Source organism: Boleophthalmus pectinirostris, unplaced genomic scaffold, assembly GCF_026225935.1.
Source record: "Boleophthalmus pectinirostris isolate CB_2022bp ecotype Guang Dong unplaced genomic scaffold, ASM2622593v1 HiC_scaffold_18, whole genome shotgun sequence".
Classification (NCBI taxonomy): domain Eukaryota; kingdom Metazoa; phylum Chordata; class Actinopteri; order Gobiiformes; family Gobiidae; genus Boleophthalmus; species Boleophthalmus pectinirostris.
The window spans coordinates 18,020,606-18,034,477 of record NW_026571133.1 but is presented as its reverse complement, the minus strand read 5'-3'; the positions used below and the strand labels follow the sequence as shown (position 1 = coordinate 18,034,477).

The 13,872-nt window shown below is 38.4% G+C and overlaps 1 protein-coding gene across 3 annotated transcripts in view; it reads right to left on the bottom strand.

Moving 5' to 3' along the window:
* Window positions 1-13,872, bottom strand: part of sema3aa (sema domain, immunoglobulin domain (Ig), short basic domain, secreted, (semaphorin) 3Aa) — a 36,761-nt gene that overhangs the window by 2,862 nt on the left and 20,027 nt on the right. For 2 of the 3 annotated variants that reach the window (XM_055153675.1, XM_055153673.1), the window contains exons 3-15: window positions 13,378-13,440; window positions 10,808-10,927; window positions 9,639-9,729; window positions 9,437-9,556; window positions 6,704-6,846; window positions 6,269-6,531; window positions 2,917-3,061; window positions 2,601-2,820; window positions 2,423-2,514; window positions 2,281-2,322; window positions 1,936-2,093; window positions 380-447; window positions 150-298 (exon numbers count right to left, since the gene is read on the bottom strand). In XM_055153675.1, the coding sequence (XP_055009650.1) occupies window positions 150-298; window positions 380-447; window positions 1,936-2,093; window positions 2,281-2,322; window positions 2,423-2,514; window positions 2,601-2,820; window positions 2,917-3,061; window positions 6,269-6,531; window positions 6,704-6,846; window positions 9,437-9,556; window positions 9,639-9,729; window positions 10,808-10,927; window positions 13,378-13,440 (1,674 nt within the window). The remainder of the gene's footprint in view (window positions 1-149; window positions 299-379; window positions 448-1,935; window positions 2,094-2,280; window positions 2,323-2,422; window positions 2,515-2,600; window positions 2,821-2,916; window positions 3,062-6,268; window positions 6,532-6,703; window positions 6,847-9,436; window positions 9,557-9,638; window positions 9,730-10,807; window positions 10,928-13,377; window positions 13,441-13,872) is intronic. The other variant, XM_055153674.1, reaches the window with a different exon arrangement.

The following is a 13,872-nucleotide window of genomic DNA, read 5'->3' as shown; positions in this document are numbered from 1 at the left end:
TACATTCATAATACAGGAGGATAAAGGTGTAGCCCATGGCAGGCTGGTTAAGTTTTGGAAGAGACTAATAATTAGAGCAAATGTCAAACAATTATCCCCAGGGGCACAAAATATAATAAAACAAAAATAAGGATTTAAGAGAAACATGCCTCTATTTTGCGGTCATCATTGAGTCGCTGCAGTTGCCAGTAAATCAGAGCTCTTTGAGATTTAGGACTGCACTCCAGAAACATACTGCTATTCTCCACTCCAAACACAGTCCTATCTTCAATAGTGCCTCCAATCCCATCCATGTCATCTGTCCAAACAGACAAAAAATGTATAAATATAATAAATACATTTACTACTGTATGTTTGTTAATGTCATTATAGTGGTTACCATGATGTTGAAGGTCTGAACACTGGGACAGAGGGTCTCCATTTCTAATGTCTTGTCGCCTGGTACGTCTAAAAAATAACAATAAACAACATTTTATGTATTTTAGAGTTTTGGTGTCAAAAATATTCAAGGAAAAAAGAAGGAAGAAACTAGGCAACAATTACAAAGGACAATGTACAAAGGCCAGCATTTATAAATGTTAAATTGAATCACTGGCGTTATGATTGTGTGCTAATACCTATAAACCACTAGGGGGCAATATTACACTAAGTCATCTTCTCTGATGCTTAGTCCACATTAGAAAAATGTTTCTTTCCATCTTCAACCATTGCTTATTCAGTATTTCACATTAGTAGTAATAAAAGAAATCAAACCTTGGCAGATTTGCAAAGCTATAAAATTGGATATGGGAACACTGCACTTTGAGTGCATTCTGACCAGGTATTACTGGCCTATTACTCATAGTTTGTGGACTTTGCTATTGTGTTTTAATGATGGGAAGACATTTTGATGTCCTGGCAAGTATTTTCCACATGGACCTGATTGTCACAGTGAAATAAAATTGTTTGACAAGCGCTATAAAAATCAAAGACTTGTGGACTTTATGTAAGCCAAAGGTGAGGTATGGAAAGGGACAAGCGGTGGGAATAAAGGAGAAAGACTAAAAAGAAACAGATGCAGTTGGGTCTATATTGCCTTTACTGTGCCATTCATATATCCCTCAAACATGTTCATTTCCTGGTGAACCGATCAGGTCTTTTTGGCTGTCTGAGCACGTGCAGTACTGAGTTTCTGGTTTTCATTCTGGATAAGAAGAAAATATATGTGGTGGATAAAAAGAGAGGAGTTGGTCTTGGCCTTAACCATGGGGTGTGCCAACTGCAGTCTTTCCCTGTCAGAGTCAAGTATACCATTGGCCTGTAGTGTGTATTGTGGAGTGGAAGTGTGTGAGGGCTGTATGGTCAGTAAGTCCCTCCAGATATAGTAGAGGGTAATTTGAGGGTGAGCTTGTTCATACCTCCTTGCTGTGGGGTGAAGTGGTCAGACAGCTCCTGTTGGCTGTAATTTTCTGTGTGTCTCAGTGTGTGTCTTTTGTGTGTGGTGTGCTGGCTGTGGAGAAGCATTCAGAGGAACAGCTTTTTGGCAGGAGCTTGAAGCAGGTTTCTGAAGTTGACGCACATTCTCAGAGTACAGTATGTCTTTGAGCACCACTAATTACTGTATTTCATGCTGGTGTAAGACTGAAGCTCCAAATGTCTTCCATCTATGCAGTGTGTGCCTGGCATCTGTGTACTTGTTTGGATTCACAGACTGTTTGAAACTGAGGTCAGAGAATCAAGGTTGTGCACAGTGATGCCCTTGAGCAAAACATTTATAACAGAGCATTAAAGCCAAGAGGAGCCGAATCCAGGTGCACTGATAACTCCCAGGTGTGAGCATATGTGACGTTATAAATACATGGGAGCATGTTGTTGAAAAGAACCATACAACCTTGGCAATTCCCCTGAGGATAAATAAAGGTTAGAGCAGAGCTTTTGTTTGGTAAGTCCTCATACCTTTTGGCAGTGGGGAAGTATCTGGAGCACTCTGTGCCGTCCCAGGCACAGTACGGGTCCCTGGCTAGACAGCACTCTGCACAGGCTTTCCCATACACCTCACACCGGTGCAGAGACATCTGCGATACTCCCAGTGCAGAGCCAAGGTACAGCTGTTGCTGTGGGAGCCACAGAAAATAATAAAGTCATAAATAGTCACTGCTGAATGAATATTTGTGGAGGGAATGTGGTTTTACATTTTAAGATTTTGATGTGTGTTTAAGAGCTCATCTAATCATATATATCTCATTGTGGTGACATCTGTCTCCAGCTATTGGAATTACAATGTGTAAAACATGCTCTTACCTGCTTTGTTGACAGCTCCATTGCAGTGATAGGAGTGGGATCCTGTACAAAACAAAAACAGATGAGGCCCGTGAGCATTTTATGGGTAGATTTTTTACATACTTTTCAAGGGATGTCATCTTAAATGAGTCACCAGACCTACCCTAAAAACAGTCATCTCCTCCAGCACAACCTCTTCTAGGTCATGCCAACTTTCCCTGGGGATGGTCACCACTTTCAGCACAGTGCCCCTGTCTATAAGAAATATCATAAATAAATAACACACTCTCTTAAAACTGTATGAGTGTGTATGTTCACTAACCCACTGCAGGCTTACACACCTGTGCCAATGAACATGACATCATACTGCCCATCCTCAGCCTCCACTCTGTCCACCACCAGCTGAGAGAACTGGTAGTCCACATCTGTCCGCACCATTATGGGACGTCCTCCTATGGGCTGAACGGGGTTGTACATGGCTGGGTGACCACGGGCAAAGGTAATGACATCATCTGGCAGATCTTTGGTGGAGTCAAAACCCCCAAAGGTCTTACTGGGACACTAGCATAAAAAAAAAAAATGTTACTTTCACTATATTTCATATTCCTTTGAGACACACAACATGCAAGATACCAGTGTTGAGAAGTGTATGCTTACAGTGCCAGGTCGAGGGTAAGGTACTCTTCCTTGAAATGGTACCCATTGGTAGTTTGGGCCATCTCGGTGAGCATAGGGACCAAGAAACACCCTCCTGATGTCAGCCATGTTGTACATACACACTGCTGAGCCTTTAAAGATGTTACTGTGGAGATAGAGAAAAGACAAGGCTTCTTTACAGCAATAACCTATAATTAGCTTTCAAACTAAAATAAAATGAACTCAAACACATTTTAAAATGCTCTTGAGAACCCGGTGTACCACTATGAGACCTATCCACAATTTGAGAAGTACTGCGTTAGATGAAAAAGCTTTCAACAACAAAAGAGTTTGGAGACCATTTGGACTGCTGAAATCTAGGCTGATGACTCCGATAAACAAAGGGGATTTGTGAATAATCGGTCACACAAGACAGGGATTAGGAACTTGTGAAATCCTGAAGAAAGACAACAAAATGACCCTTCGGCACACAAAGACGCGAAGAGGAGAGGGCTGTGATTACCTAAGTATGGACTGACAGATGGGAACTTCTCTGTGATTGCTCCCAGCCTCCTGAGAACAGACAGGAATGTGGGCACACCACCAACCAAACAGGACCTGCGCTAGACTGTATTCAAAACACTCTCCAATATTTAACTAGCACTTTGTTTGAGCCAGATGGGTGGATTTCATTTTTAATAGCAGAAAAAAGCAGAATGAGGTAAGATCAATCCATTGTGAATAAAAATATCAGTCTATAGGCCAATCTTTTATTTTAGTCTGCCCCAGGTCATCCATGACAGAATACAGTGATACAAAGAGAACGATCTTGGAAGAAAATCTAATTGCAATTTTTCAGACATTCACTATTGTGAAAGTAGTTACATTTGTAATGTGGTGTGTTTACAATATTTCAATAAAGAGATATTTTGTTCTTTACAGAGGACATTCTATACACTAAATAGTTTCAGCCAATACAATTTTATAATTGTGCCAACTTCAGTTATGATTTTGATTCATTTGCAATATTGTGCAGTTCTATACAGAAACCATTTCTTGAGAATTCTGTTGGTACAATGCAACACAAGTGGTACATAATAATAACTTGGTAGTATTTCTACGGAGTAAAAAAGCTTTCAGAAATATTTGTGTGCATAGGATAGATATACATGCATATTTGGCTGTATTTGAGCATAAAATAAATATTCGTAAACTCTCGAATGAGTCCAGTCGTACATAAAATGTATTGTGTGCATTTTATCCATCAGAATACAAATTGAAAAGTTACGACATCAAGAATTACAATCACAAAATGAACATTTACAATTACACTTTCTTCAGTATGAATACGAATTCAGGACTAAACCAGGACTAAACTAGAACTGAAAGCTTTCATACTCCATATACTGTATTTCACAGTAGATTTACTTAAGTACTTGTGGTAACAAATGTGTTTTTGGAACTTGTGGTGATTGAATCAAGTAAAAAGCTTGGCTCCTTTTGTGTTTATATGAGTAACAAAAAGGCTGTTTTCAGAATCATCCTCCATCAGCATTTATTAACCTCTTACTGAGCATTTTCTTTTAAATTCACACTGAATAATTATGCTGCTTAAAGTCTGATGTCAGATTTCATCTTGACTTCACCAATTAACTTTGCTAGTGAAACACACATGGTAGTTGGATTAATTTGCACATAGGAAGCTATGGGTCCGGTGTAATTTGCAAAGTGCTTTGTCTTACTAACTGCGATGGGAAGTGGTATTTGACTAATTAGGGATGTGGCTGGCATATATACAATAAAAAGGGCTCACTAAAGCATGGAAGATGAATGGATTAGCATTTGAAAATGTTAATTACTTACAAAATTCAATTAACTACGGGACTGCTGATGTGTGTGGTTAAGGGAAAGGGTGTGCATTTATATGTGTGAATAATAAAGTCAATGGGAAAAATAACTAGACTTTATGCACAGTACACAATTCCACAATCAAACATTGATCTGTGAGAGGAACCATCCCCGAGCATCATTAGGCAAGGATATTAAAAGCTAGTCCCTCAAATCTCTTCTCTATTCATCTCAGAAAATCTGCTACTTAGAAAACCAATTAAACCACTCTTTTCCTCAATGCCTCATAATTGAATTTTACAGCCAGTGTGTATGAGACAAGCACTGCACCAGACACTTAATACCGTATATCCCTAAAAGCAGACCATTTGAATATATAGTGTAGAATATTAAAATCATGATCATTATTACTTATTACGAAGCTATATTATATTATTTTTAGAGGTTAATTGTTATGTTTGATATTATGATTTTGTATAATTATTACTGTACAATTAAGTGAACTCTTAATGGTGAAGAATTAAAGGGCCTGTACACAAATTAAATATTTATATATCAGAGCAAAATGTTTTTTGTCCCAGTACAGATTGTATAAGCAGTTCTTGAAATCAAAATAAGTCCACTGTATGAACTTGCATCAAATTTTAAAGCATTTCTTGTCAATCAATCTGGAAGTGCTAGCAGTTGTTAGCCAAATTCCACTCTGGCCTCTGAAAGTTGTGAAAAAATGTTTATAAAGTGCCTTTAACAATTATCTTGGTAAACGAACTGAATGAGTGCATTTAATAAACTAGCCATCATGCTAAACAGTAATGTAAATCCTCCGGCCCATTGGTGACCTTTCCTGATAACAGATAACTGTATTTTTAACGCCTCTCTAAAACTTTTGCCCAGAAATGCTTTCCCCTATGTTCTCTCCTCAGTGCATGCTTGTATAAAGCCGCCACACCCAGCCTGTAGCAAAGCCAGCTCAGCCCCGGGGCAGTGGCCTGGGGAAAGACATGCATTCCTGTTGAGTGAATATCGTGTTTCTCTAGCTCTAATCTGATTTCCCTACAAGCCTCTGCTGCCAAGCTTTTCAATGGGGAATGGGACAGGTAGCAAGGAGCAGGGAATTGGCTAAAAGCAATCTCTTATACATGAAAAAAGTGGAAACTCAGGGTATTGCTGAGAAAGGGAAGCAGCCATAAGACACCTGTAAGTGGATTATAGAGAAGGGATTGCTGTCTGGAAATGCGCTTGGTGGCTCACATCCTGCCATGTCATTTCAAAATGGTTTAGATGTTTCAGATAAAGGGATGGGACGAAGAAGAAATCTGAGGCATGTGTTTTTTAGATACAGAGGAAATAACCTGTCCAAAATGACCACTTGTAGAATATACAGTATATGCTGATCTCCAAGCAACAAATCAACAAAACAAATATGATACTACAGCATCTGTCAAAATGAGTACATGACAAGCTCTGAGAATTTGCACCAGTGCATTTGGAATTTGTCATCAGAAAGATTAGTTTTGGTTTCTACCTGGAAGTGGTGAACACAGCATAGATGAGTGGGTTCTTGGGGTCCTTGGCGCTCATAAGATATACATCCTCTAAAATAACAAAACAAGAATGGAAATGAGAGGATTTTCCTAAACATAAAATGCATAGATGAAAGAAAAAATACTTACGTAGCTCGTCAAAATGTGTGTCTATGCCGTTGACCCCAGGTACGGAGCACATCAGGCGAGCCTTGAGGAATGTGGTCCATTTGTTGACAAGACTTCTGTGGCCACCCATGTCATTCTGCAACAAGAAATAATGTGAATACGTGGAGATCCTGAATCTCTCTTATGCTTATTATGTAAGTTACTCAAGAAACAAATGACGACTTAATTTAGATGACATATTTGAATTCTGGACTTGCTCCCCAAAATGTAAAATGTTTTCTTTCACAAACAGTAATAATTTGTGTTACCTTACACAGTTGTCCTATCCTTGCAATGGTTGCCTTGCCGGTGTGCTCTCCATCCATGGCATTCTCTTTGAAAAACAGGAAGATTTTGTCGTCTTCTGGGTTGTCGCTCTCAGGAATTAGGTGAACGCTAATAAATCTAGGATCTGTAACGAAAAATAAATTTATATCAAATTTCTGCCCTGGCTTGCACATTGAAAAAAAAAACCTATCTAACCTACCTTACCTTTGTGTCCCTATGACAATCCTCTTACCCCTATTTGACACCTCCAGATTCAATCCCCCATGATATTCTCCAGTCACGGCTCAGTAATAACCGCCATTTACTTTACACCCTGTTGTTACAGTATCTGACTTTGCCCCCGACCAGCCACTCCAAATCCAAATCCCACATAACCCCTGTCCCCAGACCACATCCTCTCTAACACACATGGCTCTGATTGTCCCAGGACACACTTGAATAAATTTTAAGGAAAAGAAAGCAAAATACAGGGAGCCCTGATGGTGGATTTATCTCATATAAGACATATGGGCAGAAGATGAGGACTGTTGTATTTAGTGTTGTTGGTATGATTAGAAATTAAACGTGCTTATTTTTATTTTATGCTACTACTCAACAAAAATCTGACCTAAAACCCAGGTCAGTCAGTCAGTCAGGATTCTGTGGCTAAATTACTATTACTATTACCACTGTAACACACTGACAACAACTACAATTTTTCTAATGATTACATTCATAGAATATTCATGTGTATCAATAATACTGCTACCACTATTACTATCTCTACAAAGACTAAATTATTGCAACATACTTTTGAACCCTCAAAGCAAATAAGCAAAAGTAAGCTTTATAAAATGCACTGAAAATGTAAACAAGCTTCTAAATATACTTATATCTCCGCTTACACATAAAAAACTACACGAGCTAGAGCCTGAGACAGCCAGAAGATATATAGGTAATGCCATGAAACCCATTACAACATCCACACACTCATAATAACAGTTTCTTCCATATTAACACACATAACACTTGAACACATAATAGTTTTAGTAATGTGTAACTACTGCAAGTTTAATCTAGTTAATCTGCCCCTCTGCCAGTAAGTAGAAACCACATGAGCTAGTTAAAGAGATACAAGCAGTGCCATGTTACTGCTGGAGCCCATTAGGATATAAAGTGACTGTGAAAGAGGCGAGTGTGGCCAAAGTGGACAGCAGATTTATGCGTGTTGTGTGAGTGTGAGAGCTCTGGTATGAATAATGCGTACCCCACACACACTGTAGTCCTCTATTGTGAATACGTCCTTACTACACCATGATGAAGTGTACTGCGCGAGCACTAGCATAAAAACAACATGCTGTCAGCACCCGCAGAGGTCATGCTATTCATTATATGTGTAACAGCTAACACAAACAACATTATTCAGCCGTGGTTTGGTCCGACCTCCAGCTTAAGGCAAGACGCTGCAGCTGAAATATTTAGTTTTAGGCCAGTTTAAGCCTTTTTGTTAACAATCATGAGATACAATGCATTTCAACTCCAAACACATGGTAAAATGCTAAAGGTGCACTGTGTAACTTATTTTATTTAACCTGGCTTGGAAGCATCACCTGCTTGTCTCCATGGAGATAGATATTTAATGCCATTCAGTGGAACATTCCAGGCAAAGTCATCTCCACGGAGACATGCAGGTTGCGAACTCTCCACCAGAAATCGTGGCTTACTAACAAGAAAAAGACTCTTAAGAGCTGAGGAAATCTGCACACAATGTCCCCAAACCCAGGAAGACTAGCCCCTAATCCTTCCTTTCAGAACCCTTTACTGTGACCCCACTTTCCTCCCTTGTGTAATGAATACCATAACCTTTCTGATAATGTCAATAGAATATCTCCACTCCGGTAATCCGCAATTACAATCCCCTCTTTTGTGGTGAATTCTGCTTTGTGTGAATGGATACAACCCCCCAATTGTTTAAACCAGGTGAAAGATCGATGGAGGATTAACATCATAACAATAGTTTCATCTTCAAACTAGCTCTTTATGGGGATTTAACAGTAATCAGCAGTGCTTAAATTTGTGTATGTTTTTGATGAGAATGCATGGTGGAAAGGGGTGGTCTAGGAATCCAACCCTGCTATAGGAAAATGCCGCTGAGAGTGGATTAGCCATGTGTGAATGTGGGGGAAAGGACAATTTGAGGCAAAAGTCCACTGACCCTTTGTAGCTTTAAGTTCAGGGCAGTGCTGACAGTTAGCGATGAAGAGGAAGAGGAGTCGATAGCTGGCTTAATCTAACCAGCACAGACAAATCCATAGGCCTTTGTCAATGGGCTGTGATATCTGATGTCTGTTCATGAATGGAAATGATTGCCTGAGAGAGGATTTGAAACTCGAGTCTGGTCAATGCATCAAAGTGGAAATTTCCCCAACAAAAATGAGGTTCGACACTGAGTCGTCAGGCTCATATGTTTTTCCAGTAATTGAGATTAGTTGTGTATGTTTTTTGGAGATAAAAAGTTGTTTTCTATTATTTTTATGCCCCGTGTATTTTTATAAGGCAGCAAATCATTCATAACAAAGGATGTAGGTTTGCAGTTAAAAGTTTGTTTGGATAGAGCTTAATTAAATGTGACCTTGGTTACCATTAGTGAGCCGTTTTGTCTTCTTTGACCACATAATTTCCCCATTAAAGTATAATAATAATTTTCTCCAAAACAGCACGAAGAAATAACTTACCATTCAGCCATCTTGAATCGTGCTGCTCGGTTCTGATTGGATGGTGGTCTCCCAGAGTACGGAAAATGGCAAAGTCCCTTCCCATAAAATCTGCAGATGTGCCAGAGTACAGCTCACCATCTGCCAAACAGAGAAGTTAGAAACCATTTGTTATTGCTCTAACCGCATGTTTCCTGGAACTAATCAGGCAGATCAAACTCACCGATCAGCAGAGAGGCGGACAGCATCTTGGGGTCGTACGGGCTTTTCCCGCGGCCATTCTCAAAGTGCTGGGTCATTCGAAAGATGTTGTCCTGAAGCAGAAAGGGTCAAAGTTCTAAGAGTGGTCATTTTGAACACCATTTATTCAGATAGTAGCCATTTCAAATATATCTATAAAATGATATGGATTAAAATAAACCAAATTCACTTCCAAACTAAATATTCTTTTTTTTTTTTCCTTTGGAGAAATAACCCAGACATCATTTGTGCAACTTTCTCTTCCGTGAGCTCATAAAGTAGAGTGACGTGTGTTATAAAATAGAACAGATACAGCATTTTTTTCTGTGCTTTTCCCCCATACGGTCTTAAAACTTCAATAATAAAAACCAATTAGACTCAATTTGGACAGCTTTGTTTTAATAAAATCATATATAAAACAGCATTGAACACATTTGTTGACTTTTGAACAGAAAAGCTGCATGGTGCTGTCTCTCTCCCCTCTCTTCACTGTCACACTGCAGAGCCCACGCTGGTTCATTGATTAACCTGCAGACCTTTTATCAACATGACTGATTAAACTTGTGAACACAAAGAGAAGACATCGATGCCAAGGCAGATCAATGAGCAGAAAGAACAGATGCATGAGGGTGTATTGTTGGAGAAAATACAATAATTGAAAATGTCTGTATAATATTGTGAAACAACACTGCACGACCTAAACGTATTCTAATGCTTATACAAACATAAAATAGTGTCTATCTACAAAAACCTAAAAATTTGCAAAATATGTTATATGTTATAGTTTAGATAATTTAAAATTAATAGTACAGAAATATTTTTTTTCCATCTGACTATTGAAATTTATATGTTTTATTTATTTTAGTTTTGTTTATAGCATATACATGGCAGCAAATGTTACAGAATCCCTCAAGTCCTTCTGAAACTGAACAGTGATCTGGATTTAAAAGAAAAATAAACATTATTTCTATGACCCATTAATAACCTTCAGAATTTATTTTTAAAACAAATATGAAAACTTAAAATATTTTCTTTACAAGCACACTGAATAAACTACATTTTACACAAAGACTTGAGCAGAGTGTGTAGTGTAGATAAATGATTAAACCAGGTAAAGAATAACACATGGAGCCAGTGTGAACCGTGTCTCACCTCTGCCCTTTTGCCCATCTCCAGAAAAGAACAAATGGGATGAAAGGCCCCTGTGCCGCAGATGTACAAGTGCGTTTGGTTGTACGGTTGTAATACTCGGATAAAGTTGGAACACTCTTTCTGGAAAATAAAAGACAAAATTTTAGTACAATTTTATAAGTGTGAACTGCAGCTGCTAAACACATTTAAATCCACGTGGAATCCCTCCCTTTATTTATCTAGTAATACACACTGTTGAATTTATTACACTGGCATGCAAACCATCCAGTTATTTTTCAAACATCTTTGCAAATGTTATTATGTATATAATTCTCCAAAGTGCACTTCTTGCCCTCACAGTGTAATATTTAAATCAAATTAAATGCTTTGAGAAAATTACGTAGACACTTTTAATATGTGAGTAGCTCAAGATAAATAAATAATCAAAAGCACAAAATAATACACATTCATATTTTTGCAGGTATTACACTTAAGCTGGGACTTTCCACTTGCCATAGGTTCACAATGGAGCCTCTTTTAAAGGAAACCCAACCTGTATGTGAAACCTATATACCTTACATCTTTAATGATCCACATGTTAGAATTTACTGAAGCTATTTGAGTTGGCGCGGCGGCACATGTTGCTATAGTCCCAGTGGTGTGAGACTGTTTATTAAAGTGCTAATCAACAGGATTGGTTAATGTGGGCGGCTTATTAGCAACTCAGAGGAACTGATTTGGGCACATGTGTTTAAGAGATTAGACTGGGGTTTGGCTAATTATAAATACATCCTTGATATCCATCTAACAAATAAGTGCACACTAGCTTGGGGATTTGGGACTGGAGACGGCGGCTGAATTATCCTCTTCTTTGTACCACATGTATCTCCTTGGGTTACAAAAACTTCCCACATTTTGTTTTGACGACACAATTACGCTCCTCATGTGACATATACAGTAAGTGGATAAAAGTCTTGATATCTTCCAGAGCTAAAAGAAAATTAACTTTCAGATTTTTGCATTTTTTTCGCCAAAGCTTGATGTGTCTGTTTCTTTTCATGCTTAACATCAAATGTATTTTTACTCTGTAATTATTTTGAGCTGAACTAGCAGGGGATTATCAAAGTATTCACACCTTTAAATGTGTGGGATATATTTACCCACTGCCCCAACAAAGTGATGCCTATTCAAGCCACAACCCTGTAGCTGGGTAGGTAGTAGAAGATTAAATGAATTGCACTTCATCTTGTGGCTGACCCCAAGTTCAGACTAATGATTTTACCCTGTGTGTTTCTAATGTCCAACAGCAGCTCAAGTCCTCCCTGAGTCACTCTCACGTCTATTATAGACATTTCATCAACTTCTGTTAAAGGTTTGACCTGGCTGTCTTCAGGTCAACAGTTTAAGTATGTGGTAGGTAATAATGTGTAGTTTATTTTACTTAAATGTGCAGCTTTTTATGTATAATGAGTACTTTTTCTGAAAATGTAAACTTTTAAATAATAATTATTTAGGACATATATGTACAATTAATCAGTGTTGTATACAAATAAATGATGGTACAATCAACCATCTTCCAACTACTATGTTCTGGCTATATTGTGTAATATACAATTATGTGTAATAAACAAAAATACTGGAAATATATGTATGTATGTGTAAGTAAAGTACATATTTATAAAAATAAGGAATAAATTATTTAAATAAATAAATTATTAAAAAATCTAGCAGGTTAAATCCTCCAGTGACACTGGACTCTTGGGAATCCATTTTTATATGCTAAGCCACTATCTGCAACATCGCAGGCCATGTTACGCACTTGTGTTGCCAATTGAGTGATACAGCCATCAGGCATTTTTGGAGAGAGGCAGCTGTTACATTTGTTCTGTGGTGGACTGTAAATTGTGGTTTGGGAGAAATGCAGCACTTTGAGAGCACTCTCCAAATGCTCTGGTAATGTCCTAATCAAGGCACTCCGACTCGGCTGCTCTCACTGCCTCATTTTCAAGAGTAAACATTTTCACACATCACGCAAATACCTCATCACTGGGTTTTGTGAGATTTGGCACCCGCTTTGCACTGAATGGCTTGTGTGGCTGTGACTTAGATGTGAATGTACAACCCAAAATGCTGGGTTAGTGGAATCCTTGGGATATTTGGAAGTATGTAATTCAGGATAATCCTAAAAAACCCTTTGCCCACCACATTCGGCACTCAACCAGCCACGAAATTAAAATCAGATACGAACCAAATGGTAACAATGCGATAACACTTATAATAGTTCTGCGTACACAAACAAAGCCTAATGACATATTATAGGTACAGTACAGAATAACACATGTGTTCGAACAGTGTGGAGAGATAAGGGGAAATTCAAACAATTCCCTCACATAGTAAATATGCACAGACTGGGCCGTGGGCACACTGTAAAAAAAAACACTCTACAAGGGAAATAAAACCAGTGTCAAATAATGTATGTAACTGACCACAAAAATATATTCTTCATAACAGTGTAGTGTAATTGTCATGTGTAATGTCAAACTGTTATGATATGTTATGTTTAAATGTAGTTATTGTCAGGACAGGCTTACCCCTAAATCTTTTCCTGCCCACTTGCACTCGTCCCGTTTTGAGGGGGTGGCCGGCCACGCAATCTGTGCAAAGAAGACAGAGACAAAATCACACCAAGCAGGAGGTGAAGAGAGGCTATTTAAATCAATGGACAATTGCATCTATTACAGTCTATCCTGCTCTTACTGTATTCAGTGTTTGTATTATGGAATTCTCTGTTCTCAAATGTTCAAAATCTCAATCAAAAAGTAAATCTCCTTTTTACAGTTACTTGCTTGAGCATATGGTTGCACTTTGTTCTATGAGGGACAGGATTGGTTGTCAAATAAATAATGGCTTAGTGTTGTCCTAAAGGCAGATCCATCTGTAGCCCCCGGTGTCAGAGCATAAACACACATGGAGCATGACGGTGCTGGTGAGGAAATGATTATATCCTCTATATCCAGAGAGGAGTCGCCTTTGGCCACACATGTGGACTGGCTCAGGCGCTCTATGAATATACATGTTCACACAGG